The sequence below is a fragment of the Cnephaeus nilssonii genome (assembly GCF_951640355.1).
Source record: "Cnephaeus nilssonii genome assembly, chromosome: 4".
NCBI lineage: Eukaryota > Metazoa > Chordata > Mammalia > Chiroptera > Vespertilionidae > Cnephaeus > Cnephaeus nilssonii.
Genome location: NC_137075.1, coordinates 108,159,410 through 108,177,200, shown reverse-complemented (window position 1 = coordinate 108,177,200; position 17,791 = coordinate 108,159,410). Strand labels below are relative to the sequence as shown.

Here is a 17,791-nt window from a genome sequence, read left to right as displayed (position 1 = left end):
TGGGGATTTCCCTTTCTCTCTTACTGAAACCTGCATTGCAGAATGGTGCTTGAACTTTACTCAAAAAATGCTTTACTACTGGGCCAGCAGGATCTTTAACTAAAGGGTGTATTCTCCACTAAAGGGCCTTGCCAGATAGTTTAACTGGATGAATTATCCTTATCCAATTTATACAGCATCGAACTAGAAGTGATAGCTAATACAAAGACTTATTATTTTAAAAATACCCCAATAGACTGGAATTATGGCAGGAAACCAGTATTAGCACAAATCAAATAAATTCAGGTAAGAAAAAAAAAATCAACAATACTCATGAACTAAACTAGGCCTATGTGGAAGGCAATTATTCCTGTGGCTGGCCCAAAAAGAGAAGTATTTACTCAGGAGACTGAACCAAGACCCAAAATAAGATTGCTATGTTTGCAGTAGTAGATTTAACCTCTATAACTCCATATGGCAGAATAGAGAACACTGTTGAATAAGTTTCTAAAAGACAGATCGATGTTAGAGCAAATGAAAAGAAAAAAAAGAGCATCTGACACTGGAAAAGATGGCATAGTAAGGAGCAGCCTGCTTTCCTAGATGTGCTTAAAGCTGGCTAACCATTTATCACTCCTATATCTTCCTCCCTCTCACCCCCTTTTTCCCCTCCTCCTCCCCCAGGCCTGCTTCTCTTAAGTACCTGAAATATTCCTCCAAACTTAAAACTATTAACCACTTTATTTAAAAATACATATATGTATATTTTTAAAATTGATTTCAGAGAGGAAGGGAGAGGGAGAGATAGAAACATCAATGATGAGAAAGAATCATTTATCGGCTGCCTCCTTGTTGGGAATCAAGCACGCAACCTGGGCCTGTGCCCTGACCGGGAATCGAACTGTGACCTCCTGGTTCATAGGTCGATGCTCAACCACTGAGTGACACCAGACGGGCTTAACTACCTTCTTTATAGCTACTACAAAGGAAAACCTCAGGTTAGTTCCCATCCAAGTTTTTATAAACCCTGAATGAGGGCAATTTAATTGCAGTAAGGTGGCACAATGGGATGAAAGAGCCCATGTTTCAGTCAGACCAATATTTGCATCTTTGTTCCATCACTCACTGACCGGAGAGCTGGGCTGCACGCACTTCTCAGGCTGTCTCCTCACAGGAAACCAGCACGGTAATAATACTGAAGTAACAGTATGAAGAGGAAAAGATACCTATCAGACCAGCTACTGTGGAAGAGTTCAAGGCCTCTATGTGTAAGAGCAGGAGAGGCACAGGCTCTAGTATTAATGACCATGAATTCCTATGCATTAATATACAGTAGTGATGCCAGGGCACTGCTTAGCACAGTGCTCTATGGTCTGAACTGTGGCAAACATGTTACATTTAGAATCCATCCATGCTTGACTCAATGTCAACTATACCTATCAAAGAACGACTGCCCGGGGACCCATCCCCTACCAGTTAGGGGACTTTGGGCAGGTTAGTTTATCTCCCTGGCATCTATTTCCTGAATAACAGAACTTTACAACCTCATGAAATGGGAAAGATCAAATGAATACAAAGAATGAATTTTGTTCCCCACAAATTCACATGTTAAAACCCTAACCCACAAGGTGATGGTATTTGGAGATGGGCCATTTGGGAATTGAGTAGGTTTAGATGAGAACATGAGGGTAGGCCCTCATGATGGGCTCGGTGCCCTTATAGTAGAGGTACCAGAGTATGCTCGCGTGCCCTGGCGCTGTGCACCCCCAGCCCCAGACATGGTGGGAAGGCAGCCACAGAAAGAGAACTCTCACCAGAACCCAACCATGCTGGCATCCTGATCTGGGACTTCTCAGCCTCTACAACTGTGCAAAAGAAATGTCTGTTGTTTAAGCCAGCCAGTCTATGGTATTTTGTTATAGTGGCTTGAGCAAACTAATGCAATAAGTTAATATGGGTAATACACTTAGAGCAGTGCTCAGTATATAATAAATGCTCAAATATTAGCAGACTAGAGGCTCGGTGCACAAAATTTGTGTATGTGCCTGCACCCTCTTCAATCCGGAACCCCTTGGGGGATGTCCAACTGCTTCTCACAATCCTGGACCACTGGCTCCTAATCGCTCATCTGCCTGCCTGCCTGGTTGCCCCTAACTGCTCCCTCCTGCCGGCCTGATCGCCCCCTCACTGCCTCTGCGTGCTGGCCTAATCACCCCTAACTGACCCCCTGCTGGCCTGGTAGCCCCTAACAGACCCCCCCCCGCTGCTGGCCTGGTCACCTTACTGACCCCCCGCCAGCCTGGTTGCCCCCATCTGCCTCCCCACCGGCCTAGTCGCCCCTCACTGCCCCCCTACCAGCCTAATCACCCCCAACTTCCCCCCTGCCAGCCTGGTTGCCCCCAACTGCACTTCCCCACTGCCTCCTGCCGGCCTGATCGACCCTAACTGCCACATACACACACACACACACACACACACACACACACACACACACCCCAGCCAGCCTGGTTGCCTCTTACTGCCCCCCTGCTGGCCTGGTCACCCTCAACTGCCCCCCCCTGCCGCTTGGTCGCCCCTCATAGCCCCCCTGCCGGCCTGGTCGCCCCATGCAGCCTGCTTGTTCAGACGTTTGGCTGTCCCTCACTAATCCCCTGCCAGCCTGGTCATCCCACGCAGCCTGCTTGTTCAGTCATTTAGCCGTCCCTCACTAACCCCCCTGCTGGCCTGGTCATAGGCAGCCATCTTATGAGGGCATGAGGGTTAATTTACATATTACCTCTTTATTATATAGGATTATTATATAGGATATCAGAAGTAGTCTACAGCAATCAAGTCCCACAAAAGAGACCTAGCTAGAATCTACCATTCAATTTTTAAGCTTTACTTATTTCCCAAGAAGGGAAAACTGTAAACAAACAAAAACATCTTCCAACTCCCCAAAACCAAGAAAACAAAAACTTAATTTTCAGCAGGACGCACAATAATGCAAACAGTCCTTATCCTGTGCCATGTACTATCCTCTGCTCTTCCAAGAGGTTTTGAATGTTAAATTAATTCTCACTACAGCCCTATGAGGTACTTTATTATTCCCATCTTACAAATGAAAAAAACTAAGACCCAGGGAGGTTAAGTGACCTGTCACAGCAAGGCCAGGGTGAAACCTGGCTGTGAACCCATTTGACATGGCTTCACTGTGTTCCCAACCATACTTATGCACCCCTCTCTTCATGTTAACAATGGTCTACTCCAAGACGGAAAGGAATGTTCATAACTTTAGATGGATTACACTTAGGGTACTGGCATGTCTTAATAAAGTCCAGTATTTTTATTTTTATTTTTATTTTTTTAAATTTTTTTTTAAAATATATTTCATTGATTTTTCACAGAGAGGAAGAGAGAGGGATAGAGAGTCAGAAACATCGATCAGCTGCCTCCTGCACACCCCCCACCGGGGATGTGCCCGCAACCAAGGTACATGCCCCTGACCGGAATCGAACCCGGGACCCCTGAGTCCGCAGGCCGACGCTCTATCCACTGAGCCAAACCGGCCTCGGCAAAGTCCAGTATTTTTAAAAAGGTAAACTACACTTAAAAAAAAAAGAGCTATTACTTACTTCTTAATGATAAGATTCAGATTTAATAAGGACAAGACCCAGCAAGATTACCTGCACATAACCAAATCAAAGCTAAAAATGACTTTGCAAAACCAGGAAGGAAACTTTTTCTTATTCATGCTGTTTTCAAAACCATCATATGTATACAAAATTATAGAGATCTTTAAAGGCTGACCTAAAAGACACTGATGAAGAGAAATTTTCCAATGGAAAAAAATATATCTCTTACTAGAATCTCACACTTATTAAATCAATATGTCAGCCTGAATATTGTGAATACTTTGCAACTGACACGATTTTAACACCTGTGTTCAAAAGCTGCCTTAATAAGCCAGTCCACATTTTTGGGTAGTGGCAGGATAAAAAAAATTACATATTGTTGATGGCAGAGTGTTCCTTAAAGTGACTGTTAGCTTCTGCCCTGACCAGTTTGGCTCAGTGGATAGAGCGTCAGCCTGCGGACTGAAGGGTCCCAGGTTCGATTCCAGTCAAGGGCATGTACCTTGGTTGTGGGCACATCCCCAGTAGGGGGTGTGCAGGAGGCAGCTGATTGATGTTTCTCTCTCACCGATGTTTCTAACTCTCTATCCCTCTCCTTTCCTCTCTGTAATAAATCAATAAAATATATATTTTTTTTTTTAAAAAGTGACTGTTAGCTTCTAAAGCTGTGCTCCATGCACCAGGGCTTAAAAGCACAATATAAAGAGAACTGTTCTTGATCTGTGATTGGTACTGAGGAAGAAAAAAGGCTGAAAGAACTAAAAGGCCAAAGAGCCCGGCCAGCGTGGCTCAGTGGTTGAGCATTGAGCTATGAACCAGGAGGTCACAGTTCAATTTCTGATCAGGGTACATGCCTGGTTTGTGGGCTCGATACCCAGTGTGAGGTGTGCAGGAGGCAGCCGATCAATAATTCTCATCATTGATGTTTCTATTTCTCTCTCTCTCCCTTCCTCTCTGAAATCAACATATATTTTTTAAGAAAAGCCAAAGATGTGTCCTGGCCAATGTGGTTCTGTTGGTTGGAACACTGTCCCGTCAACAGAATAGTCTTGGATTTGATTCCCAGTCAGGGCACATCCCTAGGTTGCGGGTTCGGTCCCCAGTTGGGGCACATACGAGAGGCAACCATTCGATGTGTTGTCTCTCTCACGTTGATGTGTCTGTCTGTCTCTCTCAAATCAATAAAAACACTCTAGGGTGAGAATTTAAAAAAAAAAGGGGGGGGGGGGTGGATCAAAGATGCCAGGTCCACTCCACCCTATTTTCCCATGGAAAATGAACTCAGTGAAGAAGAATTTGAAAGAAATATAGAATGCTTCTAATTTATAAGAATACAAACTTATACACACGATTTAAAACAATGCCCACCCAGCCAGCGTGGCTTAGTGGTTGAACGTCGACCTATGAACCAGGAGGTCATGGTTTCATTCCTGGTCAGGGCACATGCTTGGGCTGCGGGATCAGTTCCCAGTGTGGGGTGTGCAGGAGGCAGCTGATCAATGAGTCTCTCTCATCATTGATGTTTCTATCTCTCTCTCCCTCTCTGAAATAAATTAAAAATGTTTATAAATAAATAAAACACTGCCCTATAAACAGAAAACATTACACTTACCAATTTATCTAACTGGGACAGATAAGTCTTTTGTGGATGGCTCATACTTGAACTACATGACAAACAATCTCAAAGTCTCACCTATTAGATTATGTGCCAAAATTACTGGTGATGCAAATCTGCATAATCACACTATCGGGCTAACCAGGCAACTTATCATGTACTAAACTGATAATGATAGGACAAACAGTAATTTTTAATAATAAAAATAATAATAAAAGAATAGCAATTAAAAACTATAGCCAAAAATAATGAAAAAAGCAAGCAAGATAGAGGGGAAAATTATAACCAGCTCAAGAAAAGCTCTGAACAGTGTGGCTCAGGGGGTTTAGTGTCATCCGATACACCAAGAGGTCACTGGTTCAATTCCCATGGCACATGCCCAGGTTTGGGGCTTGATCCCCAGTGGGGGAGTGGGCCAAAGGCAACCAGTTCATGTTTCTCTCTCTCTCTCCCTCTCCCTTCCTCTCTCTCTAAAAACCAATAAAAACGTATTTTAAAAATTCTCAATAGAAAACTGCTAGAATTCCAGTTACCTACAAGGACAGTGGAAGATTTGCAACATCATTTGAATACTGAACACAAATACTAAGTAAACTTACTTATATGCTAGTTTTAGTTAGTACCAAAAGTCCTTAGCTATATAAAGAAATAAAAGTTTAAGGAAATAAGTACAATTTCATCTTCAGAACAAAGGACTGGAATTTTTGGATCTGTTCCAGAGCCACCTTGAGAACCCTTAAGGCCCACCATGCCTTTCAGAACCACGTGTTTAAATACCATATTTAGTGCAAGGTAAAGTCTACCTCTCTCCCCACCTCACACACATGAACAAGGCTTAAAAATTCTTATGACATAAATGGAAAATAATCATCAGGAATACATTAGGAATGTACAAGTATCTTACATGTGCAACGTTTTGCCATTTACAAAGCTTTTATAATACCCATTATTTCATTAATAATCCATCCTGAGAAGATGAAATTATCTCCATTTTAAAGATGAGAAGGCTGAGGTCCAGAAAATTAAGTGACCGGCTCATGGTTAAGTTACATATTTGGCTGTCACAGCCAAGATTAAACTTCAGGACTTCATGTCTAGTGCAATGTCTCTGTATCCCCCACCACCTAGGCCAAATCTAAAAATCAAACGAAATATATAAAAAGCCTTTTCAAAACTAAAAATAGCCCTGGCTGGTTCAGCTCAGTGGACAGAGCATTGGCATGTGAACTGAAGGGTTCTGGGTTCAATTCCGGTCAAGGGCACATGACCGGGTTGTGGGCTAGATCCCCAGTGGGAGACTTGCTGGAGGCGGCCAATCCATGATTCTCTCTCATCCTGGATGTTTCTCTCTCTCTCTACCTCTTCCTTCCTCTCTGAAATCAATTAAAACAAAAAACACTAAAAATACTAGATCTTATTATAAAGATCATCAATCATTTGCAGAAGGCACCAGTGAAATGCCTATGCCCAGGCCCTACGTAAGCAATGACACTTTTATGGGCCAGTCATCAGGGCTTTGAAGAGGCCCAGATGGGAGTCTGACATGCAGGTTGAGAACTCCTGGGTTACTAGGTGACACAAATGGCCACAGTGCATTACAGACATGCTTTTTTCAACTACCATTCACTATTCCTTTTATATGAATTAATCAACACTCCTTAATTTGACGAGTTTAATAAAGCCAAAATGCTGACTTTAAAGATCTTAGTATTAGTTACACAGTGTATAATGCTGACCAAAAATGAATTATATGAAAATATGTGGTTCTGTCTTATTTTTTAAAACTCTATTCTAATCATTATTTAGAACATTCAATTTAAAATTACAGCCTTCAGTTTGCTACTGAGAACATTAAAAAACATTATCTTCAACTTAAGGAAAAAAATCCAATACTATTACATTTATACAATGCTACATTTAAGTTGCATTATTTTGAGGAATATAAAGTTTTACTGTACTAACCACAATAAGTAAAATACCAGTAGAGGTATTTAAGAGTCAAATTAGATGGCAATTAGCACAGAAAATCATTTTAAAAAGTACTTGATACTGGACCAAACTTACCTTTTGTAGACTTGTTGGATTCAACTGAGTTTTGTCAATTATTTTTATTGCAACCTAGAAAAAAAATAAATTAATAAAATTTATGGGTTTTAAGAATTTGGTACTTACAAACTGGTAATAGTTTTATAAATGCCCAGACATGTGGTATTGTTAAAAAGCAAGTAAACAGCCCTAGCTGGTTTGGATCAGTGGATAGAGCGTTGGCCTGCGGACTGAAGGGTCCCAGGTTTGATTCTGGTCAAGGGCACATGCCTGGGTTGCAGGCTTGATCCCCAGTAGGGAGCATGCAGGAGGCAGCCGATCAGTGATTCTCTCTCATCATTGATGTTTCTATCTCTCCCTCTCCCTTCCTCTCTGAAATATATATATATTTTTAAAAAGCAAGTAAACAAACCTCAAAATCTCGTTTAGCATTACAATAAGATTTTGTATTTTATAAATATTTTAAAATTGAAAACAGGGACTTTGTGCAAATAAGGGGTACTATTATAACAGTTTAAATGAAGACACCTATAGACAAGGAAAAAAGATCTCACAAACAAAAATTAACAAGAGAGATTACACAATGAAAACACTTCTCAAAATGTTTGGCAATGCAGCACATCTATTCACTATTTACTAACATTTTAATTATATCGGACTCTGCGATGCAACGGCAGGAAACACAGCTTTTATAGGTTTATACAGCCCAGAATGCCTTACACACAGTAGGAACTGAGTAAATATATGAACAAACAAGTTGCTGTTGAATATGAAAACTTAACAAAAAATTTTAAATTATTATTTTATTAATTGATTTGACAATGAGAAAGACATCAATTTGTTGTTCCATTTATTTATGTATTCTTTGGCTGATTCCTGTTATGTGCCCTGACTGGAGATTGAACCAGAAACCTTGGTGTACTAAGGAGGACACTTTAACCAACTGAGCAAAACCTGCCAGGGCAAAATATTTTATTAAAAAGATAGAAAACAGCACTAGCTGGTTTGCTCAGTGGATAGAGCATCGGCCTACGAATTGAAAGGTCCAGGTTCGATTCAGGTCAAGGGCACATGCCCGGGTTGCGGGCTCAATCCCCAATGGGGGGCTTGCAGGAGGGAACTGATCAATGATTCTCTCTCATCATTGATGTTTCTCTCTCTCCCTCTTCCTTTCTCTCTGAAATCAATAAAAAAATATATATATATGTATATATATTTTTTTAAAAAGACAGAAAATATATACACCCCTATATTCACTGCAGCACTATTTACAATAGTCAGAATATGGAAGTAACTTAGATGTCCATCAATAGAAGAATGGATAAAGATGTGATTACACGCATGCACACACGTGCACATACACAGGCACTGGAATATTACTCAGCAATAAAAAAGAATGAAATTTGCAACAGCATGGATGGATCTGGAGGGTATTACACTAAGTGGAAATGAGTCAAACAGAGAAAGACAAATACTGCATGATTTCACTCATATGTGAAACTAAAAAAAAAAAAATCAAAACAAGTGAACAAATAAAACCTGACGCATAGAAACAAAGAACAACTGATGGTTGCTGGGGTAGGTGGGTAGGAAGTGAAGGGATGGGTGATAGGAAGTGAAGGGATGGGTGAAGAAGTTAAGGGGAATACAGTCAGTAATAGGGCGATCACTGCACAGTGGAAGATGGTTACTAGACTTAGTGTGCTAATCACATGGGAAGGTAATGTGGACACCTGAAGCTAATACTGATGCCAACTATAGTTTGTGTGTGTGTGTGTGTGTGTGTGTGTGTGTGTGTGTGTGTGTTTTAAATATATTTTATTGATTTTTTTACAGAGAGGAAGGTAGAGGGATAGAGAGCTAGAAACATCGATGGGAGAGAAACATCGATCAGCTGCCTCCTGCACACCTCCTACTAGGGATGTGCCTGCAACCAAGGTACATGCCCTTGACAGGAATCGAACCTGGGACCCTTCAGTCCGCAGGCCGACGCTCTATCCACTGAGTCAAACCGATTAGGGCTGTGTGTGTGATTTTAATAGAAAAGCCCTTTAGGGAGTTAAAGAAGGAAAAGGGACTAGTTCCAGACCAACCTGTAGACTAACCAAATGAAACACAGAGGCAACAAATGGGTCAAAAAGGATGAGTATACCCCAGGCAGTCTAAAAACAATCCACCAAGACACACACACACCAACTATACCTTCTAGTTAATATGCACCTCTTATCTTACACTAGAGGCCCGGTGTACAGATTCATGCACTGGTGGGGTCCCTCGGCCTGGCCTGCGGGGACTGGGCCAAAACCTATATCTCTAGGTCTGGGGTGTAGGTGAAGCAGATTTGGGGCCAACAGTGCCCCAGCAGCAACCTAACCCACAGCCGATTCCACGAGGAATCAGGCTCCCTCCTCTATTGGTCAGAATGTGTGCCCCCTGATGGTCACTGCGTGTCATAGCTATCGGTGAATGGTCGAACAGTCGCTTAAGCTTTTATATCTATACTAGGAGCCCATTTGCAGGAAGAATCCTGCAAGTGGCCGCTGCGGCCCTGTGCGCTGCCGCCACCATCATTGCAGCTGCCGCGCCTGCACCCACGCGCCGCTGCCGCCCGCCCCGCCCTGCCCGCACTTTCCCTCTGGCAGCCACCTTACTTTCCGCTTTTCCTCCCTCTTCCTTTTAAGTTGTCTTCACGCCTCCCTCCCTCAGCGTATGCAAATTAACCGCCATCTTTGTTGGGTAATTTGCGTACTTGCCCTGATTGGCTGGTGGGCGTGGCTTTGGCTGGTGGGCGTGGCTAGGGCGTAGCGAAGGTGTGGTCAGTTTGCATATTACCCTTTTATTATGTAGGACTAGAGGCCCAGTGCACGAAATTCATGCATGGGTAGGGTCCCTAGGCCTGGCTGGTGATCAGGGCCAATCGGGGCCTTTCAGCTGCCGACCGGGGCCTTCCTTCACCTGGCTGCTGACTGCCAGCCAGGGCCTTCCTTTGTTCTGCGCCGCTCCCTGGTGGTCAGTGCATGTCATAGTGAGTGGTTGAACCCCCGGTCAGTCGAACTCCCGGGGGGACAATTTGCATATTAGCCTTTTATTATATAGGATATATAAAAGCCTAAGTGACCGTTACAACCAGTCAACTGGTTACTATGATGCGCACTGACCCCCAGGGGGTAGACACTCAATGCAGGAGCTGCCCCCTAGTGGTCAGTGCTCTCCCGCAGCCAGCCAACCTCCTGCAGTCCCTCCCCCGGGTCAGCTGGTCCTGATCAGCCCCAATCGAGACTGAGCGAGATGGTCCCAACGGCCCTGATCGCTGGCCAGGGCAAGGGGCCCCACCTGTGCACAAATTCATGCACCTGGCCTCTAGCATATAGATAACTAAGTACACCTACACCAGCATCCTCACCTGGTCGGTTTGTCATTTCTCTTATAAAGTGACTTAGAGGCCCGGTGCACAAATTCATGCACCAGTGGAGTCCTTCGGCTTGGCCTGCGGGATCGGGCCAAAACCGGCTCTCCAATATCCCCTGAGGGGTCTTGGATTGTGAGAGGGTGCAGGCCAGGCTGAAGGACCCCACCGGTACATGATCAGGGCCGGGGAGGCATGAAGGAGGTTGGCCACCAGGAGAGGGACCGCGGGAGGGCTCCAGGGCGTGTCCAGCCTGTCTTGCTCAGTCCCAATTGGCTGGACCCCAGAAGCAAGCTAACCTACCAGTCGGAGTGTCATAGTGAGCAGTTAAGCAGCCTTAGCATATCATTAGCATATTATGCTTTGATTGGTTGAACGGACGACCAGACACTTAGCATATTAGGCTTTTATTATATAGGCTTTCTAGAAACTATGGACATCCAGGATGAGAGGAGGGGGTTACAACAGAAGATGATAGAAGGAAACGTAAGAGGGAAACTTTGCCATGAACTGGGGAACATAGTTAGCTCTGCTTTGCACCTAAGGTCCATGACAACAATGCTCCTGCCCCCTCTCGGTGAGGCTGTGCTTCCTACTGTGCACCCTTAGAAAAGAGACCTAATAAGCAGCACCAGTGAAGAAGAGGGCTTCAGCCAAAGTCTGCCAACAGTGATAAAAATTTTAGTCCCTTTTCCTCTCTTAAGATTATTGGTGACCCCAAATGTGGGTTATATCTAGATATTTACCATATTACAAATAAACTGATAAGTGCAGAAATAATTGAACAATTCATTTCAAAATAACATTCAAGAAATGGTGCTGAGAAAAACAGACATCTATATGCAAAAGAGTGAAATTGTATTCTTAGCTAACATCATATACAAAAATTAGCTCAAAGAGGATTAGTAATTATAAATGTAGGACCTAAACCTATCAAACTCTTAGAAGAAAACTGGGCAAAAGCTTCACATTAGATTTGGCAATGATTACTTGGATATGACACCAAAGGTACAAGTAACAAAAGGAAACAAAGACAAATTGAACTTGATGAAAAATTTTAAATTTTTTACATCAAAAGGCAATATCCAGCTCTTTATCACAGCGCTTGGAAGCAGTCGGCTACTTCTGGATGAAACTGAGTATCTCTTTCTTAGCCACTAACTACCAGAAACTCACTGAAGCAGATGATAAACACAAACTTCGTACCTTTTATGAAAAGCGTGTGGCACAGAAGTTGGTGCTGACATTCTGGGTGAAGAATGGAAGGCTTATGTGGTTTAACAGTGGTGAGAACTACCAACAAGGTTACCCCATGAAGAAGGGTGTCTTGACCCATGTCCACCTGCTACGGAAAGGGCATTCCTGTCAGATCATGGAGAACTGGGTAAAGGAGGCACAAATCTGTTTGGGGTTGCACTGCAGATGCAATCTCAGTGCTCTCAACCGGGTCACTGTAAAAAGAGGGAAGAAAGATGTTCCTGGTCTCACTGGTGTCACTTTGTCTCATCGCCTGAAGCCCAAAAGAGCGGCAGAAGCCTCAAACTTTTCAACCTCTCTACAGAAGATAATGCTCACCAACATGCTGTGAGAAAGCCCCGAAACTAAGAAGGTAAAAGACCTGGACCAAAGCACCCAAGATTCAGCATTTTGTCACTCCGTGTGTCCTGCAACACAGAACACTGGCACACTGCTCTGAAGAAGCAGAACAGGAAGAGAAACAGGAAAGAGGCCACAGAATATGCCAGTCGCGTAGCTAAGACAATGGAGGGCAGTGAAAGACACCTGAACAGACTGCCAAGAGACATGGGCTGGCTTCTGAGATTTTACCTCCAAGTCTGAGTCCAATCAAAAACAAGATTTTTCTATGAGCAACAAATAAATAAGGTCAGACACACAAAAAAAGACAATATCAGCAGAGTAAAAAGGCAACCCACAGAATGGGAGAAAATATTTGCAAATCATACATCTGGTAAGGGATTAATAACCAGAATATATAGAGAACTTCTAAAACTCAACAACAACCAAAAAGGACCCAATTAAAAAATGGGTGAAGATATGCAGAGGTCAATAAGCACATGGAAAAGATGCTCAACATCACTTGTCATTAGGGAAATGCAAATCAAAACTACCAGGTAGGGAACTCTTCCCCCCGCTCCACGTGGGAGTCTGTGCTGTGGGAATCTTTCCCCCTCCCCACGTGGGAGTCTGTACTTGTTCTTCAATAAATTTCCACCTTTGCTGTACAAACAAACAAAAAACAAAAAACTACCAGATAATACTGCACACACATCAGGTTGGCAACTATCAAAAACCCATCAATAAAATAAGCCTTGGCAAGGATGTGCAGCAAATGGAACACTTGTATACTTTTGGTAAGAATGCAAAATAGTACAGCCATTGTAGAAAACTACATGGAGCTCCTCAAAACACTAAAAACAATTACCATATGATCCAGCAATTCCACTTCCGGCTATAAACCCCAAAGACTGGAAAGCAGGGAGTTAAATACATATCTATACACCCATGATTATAGCAGCATTATTCACAATAGCTGAGATGTGGGAGTCATCCACGTTTCCTTGAGGAGCAAATGGATAAGCCTAAAGTGGAATTATCCATACAATGGAATATTACTCAGCCTTAAAAAGGAAGAAAATTCTGGCAGATGCTAGAACATCAATGGAACTTTGAGGACATTATGCTAAGTGAAGTAACCAAGTCACAAAAGGACAAATACAGTATGACTCCACTCATATGAGATACCCAGAATATTGAAAATCGTAGAGACAGAAAGTAGGTGGCAGGTACCAGGAGCAGGGGGCAGGAGGAATGAAGACAGAGTTTCAGGTTTACAAGTTCTGGAGATAAGAGGGTGGTGACAGTGATGATTATGCAACATTATGAACCTATTTAATTCCACTGAAACATACCACTTAAAAATGGTTAAGATTGTAAATTTTGCTATGTGTATTTTTTTTAAATCCTCACCCGAGGATATGTTTATTGATTTCAGAGACAGAGAAAAGGAGGGAGTAAAGGAGGGAGAGATCTTCTGAGATCTGGCTTCCTCCCATGACTGGACTTTTGATCACTGGTTTCTTCTGGTTCTGTTCAATATCCACCAAAGATTCTATTCTGATTCTGTTCTTACACAGTTTCATTTTCAAGTAGTGCTATTCAAATAATACCTAAACAGGAGCTCAAATATTTTGCATTTGATTAAATCAAACTGGTCATTTTATCAAAAGCAAGTGTCCTCAATGTGAAACACTGTGTGTGTGTGTGTGTGTGTGTGTGAGAGAGAGAGAGAGAGAGAGAGAGAGAGAGAGAGAGAGAGAGAGAGAGAAGCCTCAGGAGGAAGCTCCTAATCCCCTCTTCCTAGAGAGAGAGAGAGAGAGAGAGAGAGAGAGAGAGAGAGAGAGAGAGAGAGAGAAGCCTCAGGAGGAAGCTCCTAATCCCCTCTTCCTAGAGAGAGAGAGAGAGAGAGAGAGAGAAGCCTCAGGAGGAAGCTCCTAATCCCCTCTTCCTTTCAGCTCCCTGTTGGGATGGCTCAACTACCAAAATAACCTTGGCCCAGAGCTGGGGCCCATAGAACAGCTCAGCCCTTGAGGTCACCAAAACAGGAGGCAACTGTGGTGCATCGCTGCTCAGAAAGATGGAGACTGGAGAAAAGAGCATCCACTCATTCCCAAGGTTGTGGAGATGGTTTTTCCGGGGTGGGGTGGGGTGGGGTGGGGAGTGGCGCACAGCAAAAAGGAGCTCACTACGTGAGGAAGAGGAGACTCCCTGCCACGTGTGTGAAGTTCTGGAAATTCCACTGATTCACCCTGATGCCAGACACACAGTGGAAAATTACACAACAGAAATAAGCTCATGCATGACAAGGACTTACCCCCAACATTCCTAAACCAAAAGAGCCCAACAAACCCATAGCACACACCCCTGGAGAAAAACCCTGTCAATTCACTACTAGTCAAAGATCCTCCCATCCAGCTCCAAACAGGCGTTAAAGCAGCCACCACCACTAAAGAGCACGACAAAAAAACCCAAGTCCCAAGACACAGTAGCCTGGAAGGACTGCGCACACCTCAGCCTGGGCGGCCATAAAAATACTACGGAGCAGGTAGCTTCCCCGTGGAAATGTACTTCCCACAGTCTGGGAGGCGGGGACGCTGAGCTCAGGGTGCCAGCATGACCAGTTCCTGCTGGGGATGCTCCTCTTGGCTTGCACATGCCGCTTTCTCAATGTGTCCTCACATGGCGGAGAGAGAGAGCAAGCTCTCCAGTGGGTCTTCTTATAAGGACACAAACCCGACTGGATCAGGGCTCTACCATAACAACCTGTAATCAGGCTAACCTAATCACTTCTACAAAGGCCCGTTCTCCAAAACTGCCACACTGGGGTTAAGGCTTTAACTTAGGAGTTTTGGGGAACACAATTCAGTCCACAGCATAAAGACCAAGCCCAACAACTAGAACAGGCGACTACAAAATAAAAATTCAATGTAAAGCCTATCAATACACAACATGGAAGAATGTCACAAGCATAAAGTGGAGTAAAACAGACAGATACAAAATGATATACTGTATGATTCCATTAGTATAATGTTTTTTGTTTGTTTTTATTGATTTTTTACAGAGAGGAAGGGAGAGGGATAGAGAGTTAGAAACATCGATGAGAAACATCTATCAGCTGCCTCCTGCACAACTACTACTGGGGATGTGCCCGCAACCAAGGTACATGCCCTGGACGGGAATCGAACCTGGGACCCTTCCATCCACAGGCCGACGCTCTATCCACTGAGCCAAACCGGTTAGGGCCCATTAGTATAATGTTAAAAAAGCAAATCATCCTCTCTGGTGGTAGAAGTCAGGACAGCTATTACCTTGGGGAGGAAGAACAGTGAAAAGATGAGAAGGAGGTAGAAGGAAGGCTGTTGGGGTTCAAGTCATAGCATATTTTTGCCCTTAGTATATTTTGGATCAGGATGACACAAACAAGATTACTTTGTGCTATTTCATCAAGCTGTGCGCTTACGATTTAAGCACCTTTCTAAGATGTTTTATATTTCAATAAAGACTTTATTTTTTAAAAAGTCAGTAATAACTGCCCTCCCTGTGTTGCCCAGTGATTAGAGCATCAGCCTGTGCATCAAACAGTCACAGGTTTGATTCCTGGTCAAGGGCAAGTACCTGGGTTGCAGGTTCACTCCCCGCCGCCAGTTGGGGCATGAGGCAACCAATCCGTGTCTCTCTCACTTCGATACTTCCCTCTCCTTTCCTCCTCCCTCCCTTCCCTCTCTGAAAAGCAATGGAACAAATATATCCTTGGGTGGCCAAGGCTGGCTTGGATCAGTGGTTGAGCGTCAAACTATGAACCTGGAGGTCACAGTTTGATTCCCAGTCAGGGCATATGCCCAGGTTGGGGGGCTCGATCCCCAGTGTGGGGCGTGCAGGAGGCAGCTAATCCATGATTCTCTCTCATCAATGATCGTTTTATCTCTCTCTTCCTCTCCCTTCCTCTCTGAAATCAACAAAAATATATTAAAAAAACAAAAATCCTTCGGTGAGGATTAACAACAACAAAAAAGTCAATGATGACTTTTAAAACCTTAACAACAAAAATCGATAATAGATTTTTAACTTTAAAACTGAAAAATAATTAAGAATAAAAGCATACTATTAAAAATATAAAATTAAAATGAAAGAATCAATTAAAAAAAAAAAGACTAAAAGTGGCTGTCTTGGAAAATTAGGAAATGGGGGAGGGTACAGGGGACATTATTTTTTTCAACAAGCCGTGACTCTAAACTACATGATATATAACAAATAAAAATAACTAAATGAAAAGTTCTTTTATAACCATAATGAGGACATTTGGTTAAAGATGACATACTGATCACATGCATTTCTCTGTTCTACCTGACAGCCCAATTAAAGAATAAAGACAGAACAACAAAGAATGACAAAGAGAATGGGAGAGGAACCATTAGCAGACTAGCAACTTTAAGCCATTTCTGGGAGCTAAAAATCAGAGGCACATGTAGCAGAGCGCACACAAACCTAGAGTGTGCTCACAGAGGGTACAATACAGGAAAAGCGTAACTGACCGAGACAGTAACGCTGTGCTGTGCAGTGGAAGGTACCGGTGTACAGCCAACTTTCTTCCTAGCTACCACAAAGTTAAGCTGGCACTCGAGCAGCACCGTCCACACAGCTCAGCCAATGCAGAGAGCTCTCAATTGTGCTTCTTGGTGCTCCACTCTTTTTGTTGTTGTAGTTGTTGTTTTTGTTAATCCTCATCTGAGGATATTTTTTCCATTAATTTTTAGAAAGAGTGGAAGGGCGGGGGAGGAAGGGGGGTAATGAGGAAGTGGAAGGGGGAGGGGAGAACGAGAGAGAGAGAGAGAGAGAGAGAGAGGAAGAGAGAGAAGGAGGGAGGGAGGGAGGGGGGGGACATCAATGAGAGAGAAACACATTGATTGGTTGCCTTCCGCACGTACCGATAGGGATCAAACCTGCAACCCAGGTGCATGCCCTTGACTGTGCCCTGGACCAGTAACTGAACCTGAGACCTTGTGGTGCACAAGCCAACCTTTAACCACTGAGCATACCAGCCAGGGCAGTGCTCCACTCTTGAAAACATTAACAGAGAACAAAAAACCATCAAACATTTGAGGAACACCTGTAATTTTTCTACCCTTTTAAAAAATATCTATTTTTTTAATTGATGTCAGAGAGGGAGAAACATCAATGATGAGAGAGAATCAGTGATTGGCTGCCTCCTGCATGCCCCCGCAACCCAGGCATGTGCCTTTGACCGTACTCGAACCAGGGACCCTTCAGTCCGTAGGCTGATGCTCTATCCACTGAGCCAAAAAAGGCTAGGGCTATCCTTTTTATATGTATCTGTTGTTAGAGGAAAACACCAGCAATAATTAAGCCTCTTCTGAGAGAGTGAGAGAGAGAGTGAGAGAGAGAGAGAGAGAGAGAGAGAGAGAGAGAGAGAGAGAGAGAAGCACGCAGCTGATTCTCGCTATTCATGGATATAATCTATTTATATAAAAGGCTAATATGCAAAGTGTCCTCTCAGAATCTGATCGATCGCTATGACGTGCGCTGACCACCAAG

At 43.4% G+C, this 17,791-nt stretch overlaps 1 protein-coding gene and 1 long non-coding RNA gene across 6 annotated transcripts in view; one reads left to right on the top strand and one right to left on the bottom strand.

Moving 5' to 3' along the window:
* MARK3 (microtubule affinity regulating kinase 3) overlaps positions 1 to 17,791 on the bottom strand; it is a 90,877-nt gene that overhangs the window by 48,830 nt on the left and 24,256 nt on the right. For all 5 annotated transcript variants that reach the window (XM_079768040.1, XM_079768042.1, XM_079768041.1 and 2 more), the window contains exon 3: positions 7,273 to 7,326. In XM_079768040.1, the coding sequence (XP_079624166.1) occupies positions 7,273 to 7,326 (54 nt within the window). The remainder of the gene's footprint in view (positions 1 to 7,272; positions 7,327 to 17,791) is intronic.
* On the top strand, positions 2,584 to 4,221 carry LOC307097847. The gene is made up of 2 exons (XR_013813383.1): positions 2,584 to 3,298; positions 3,544 to 4,221. It is a non-coding gene; the product is annotated as an uncharacterized lncRNA (long non-coding RNA).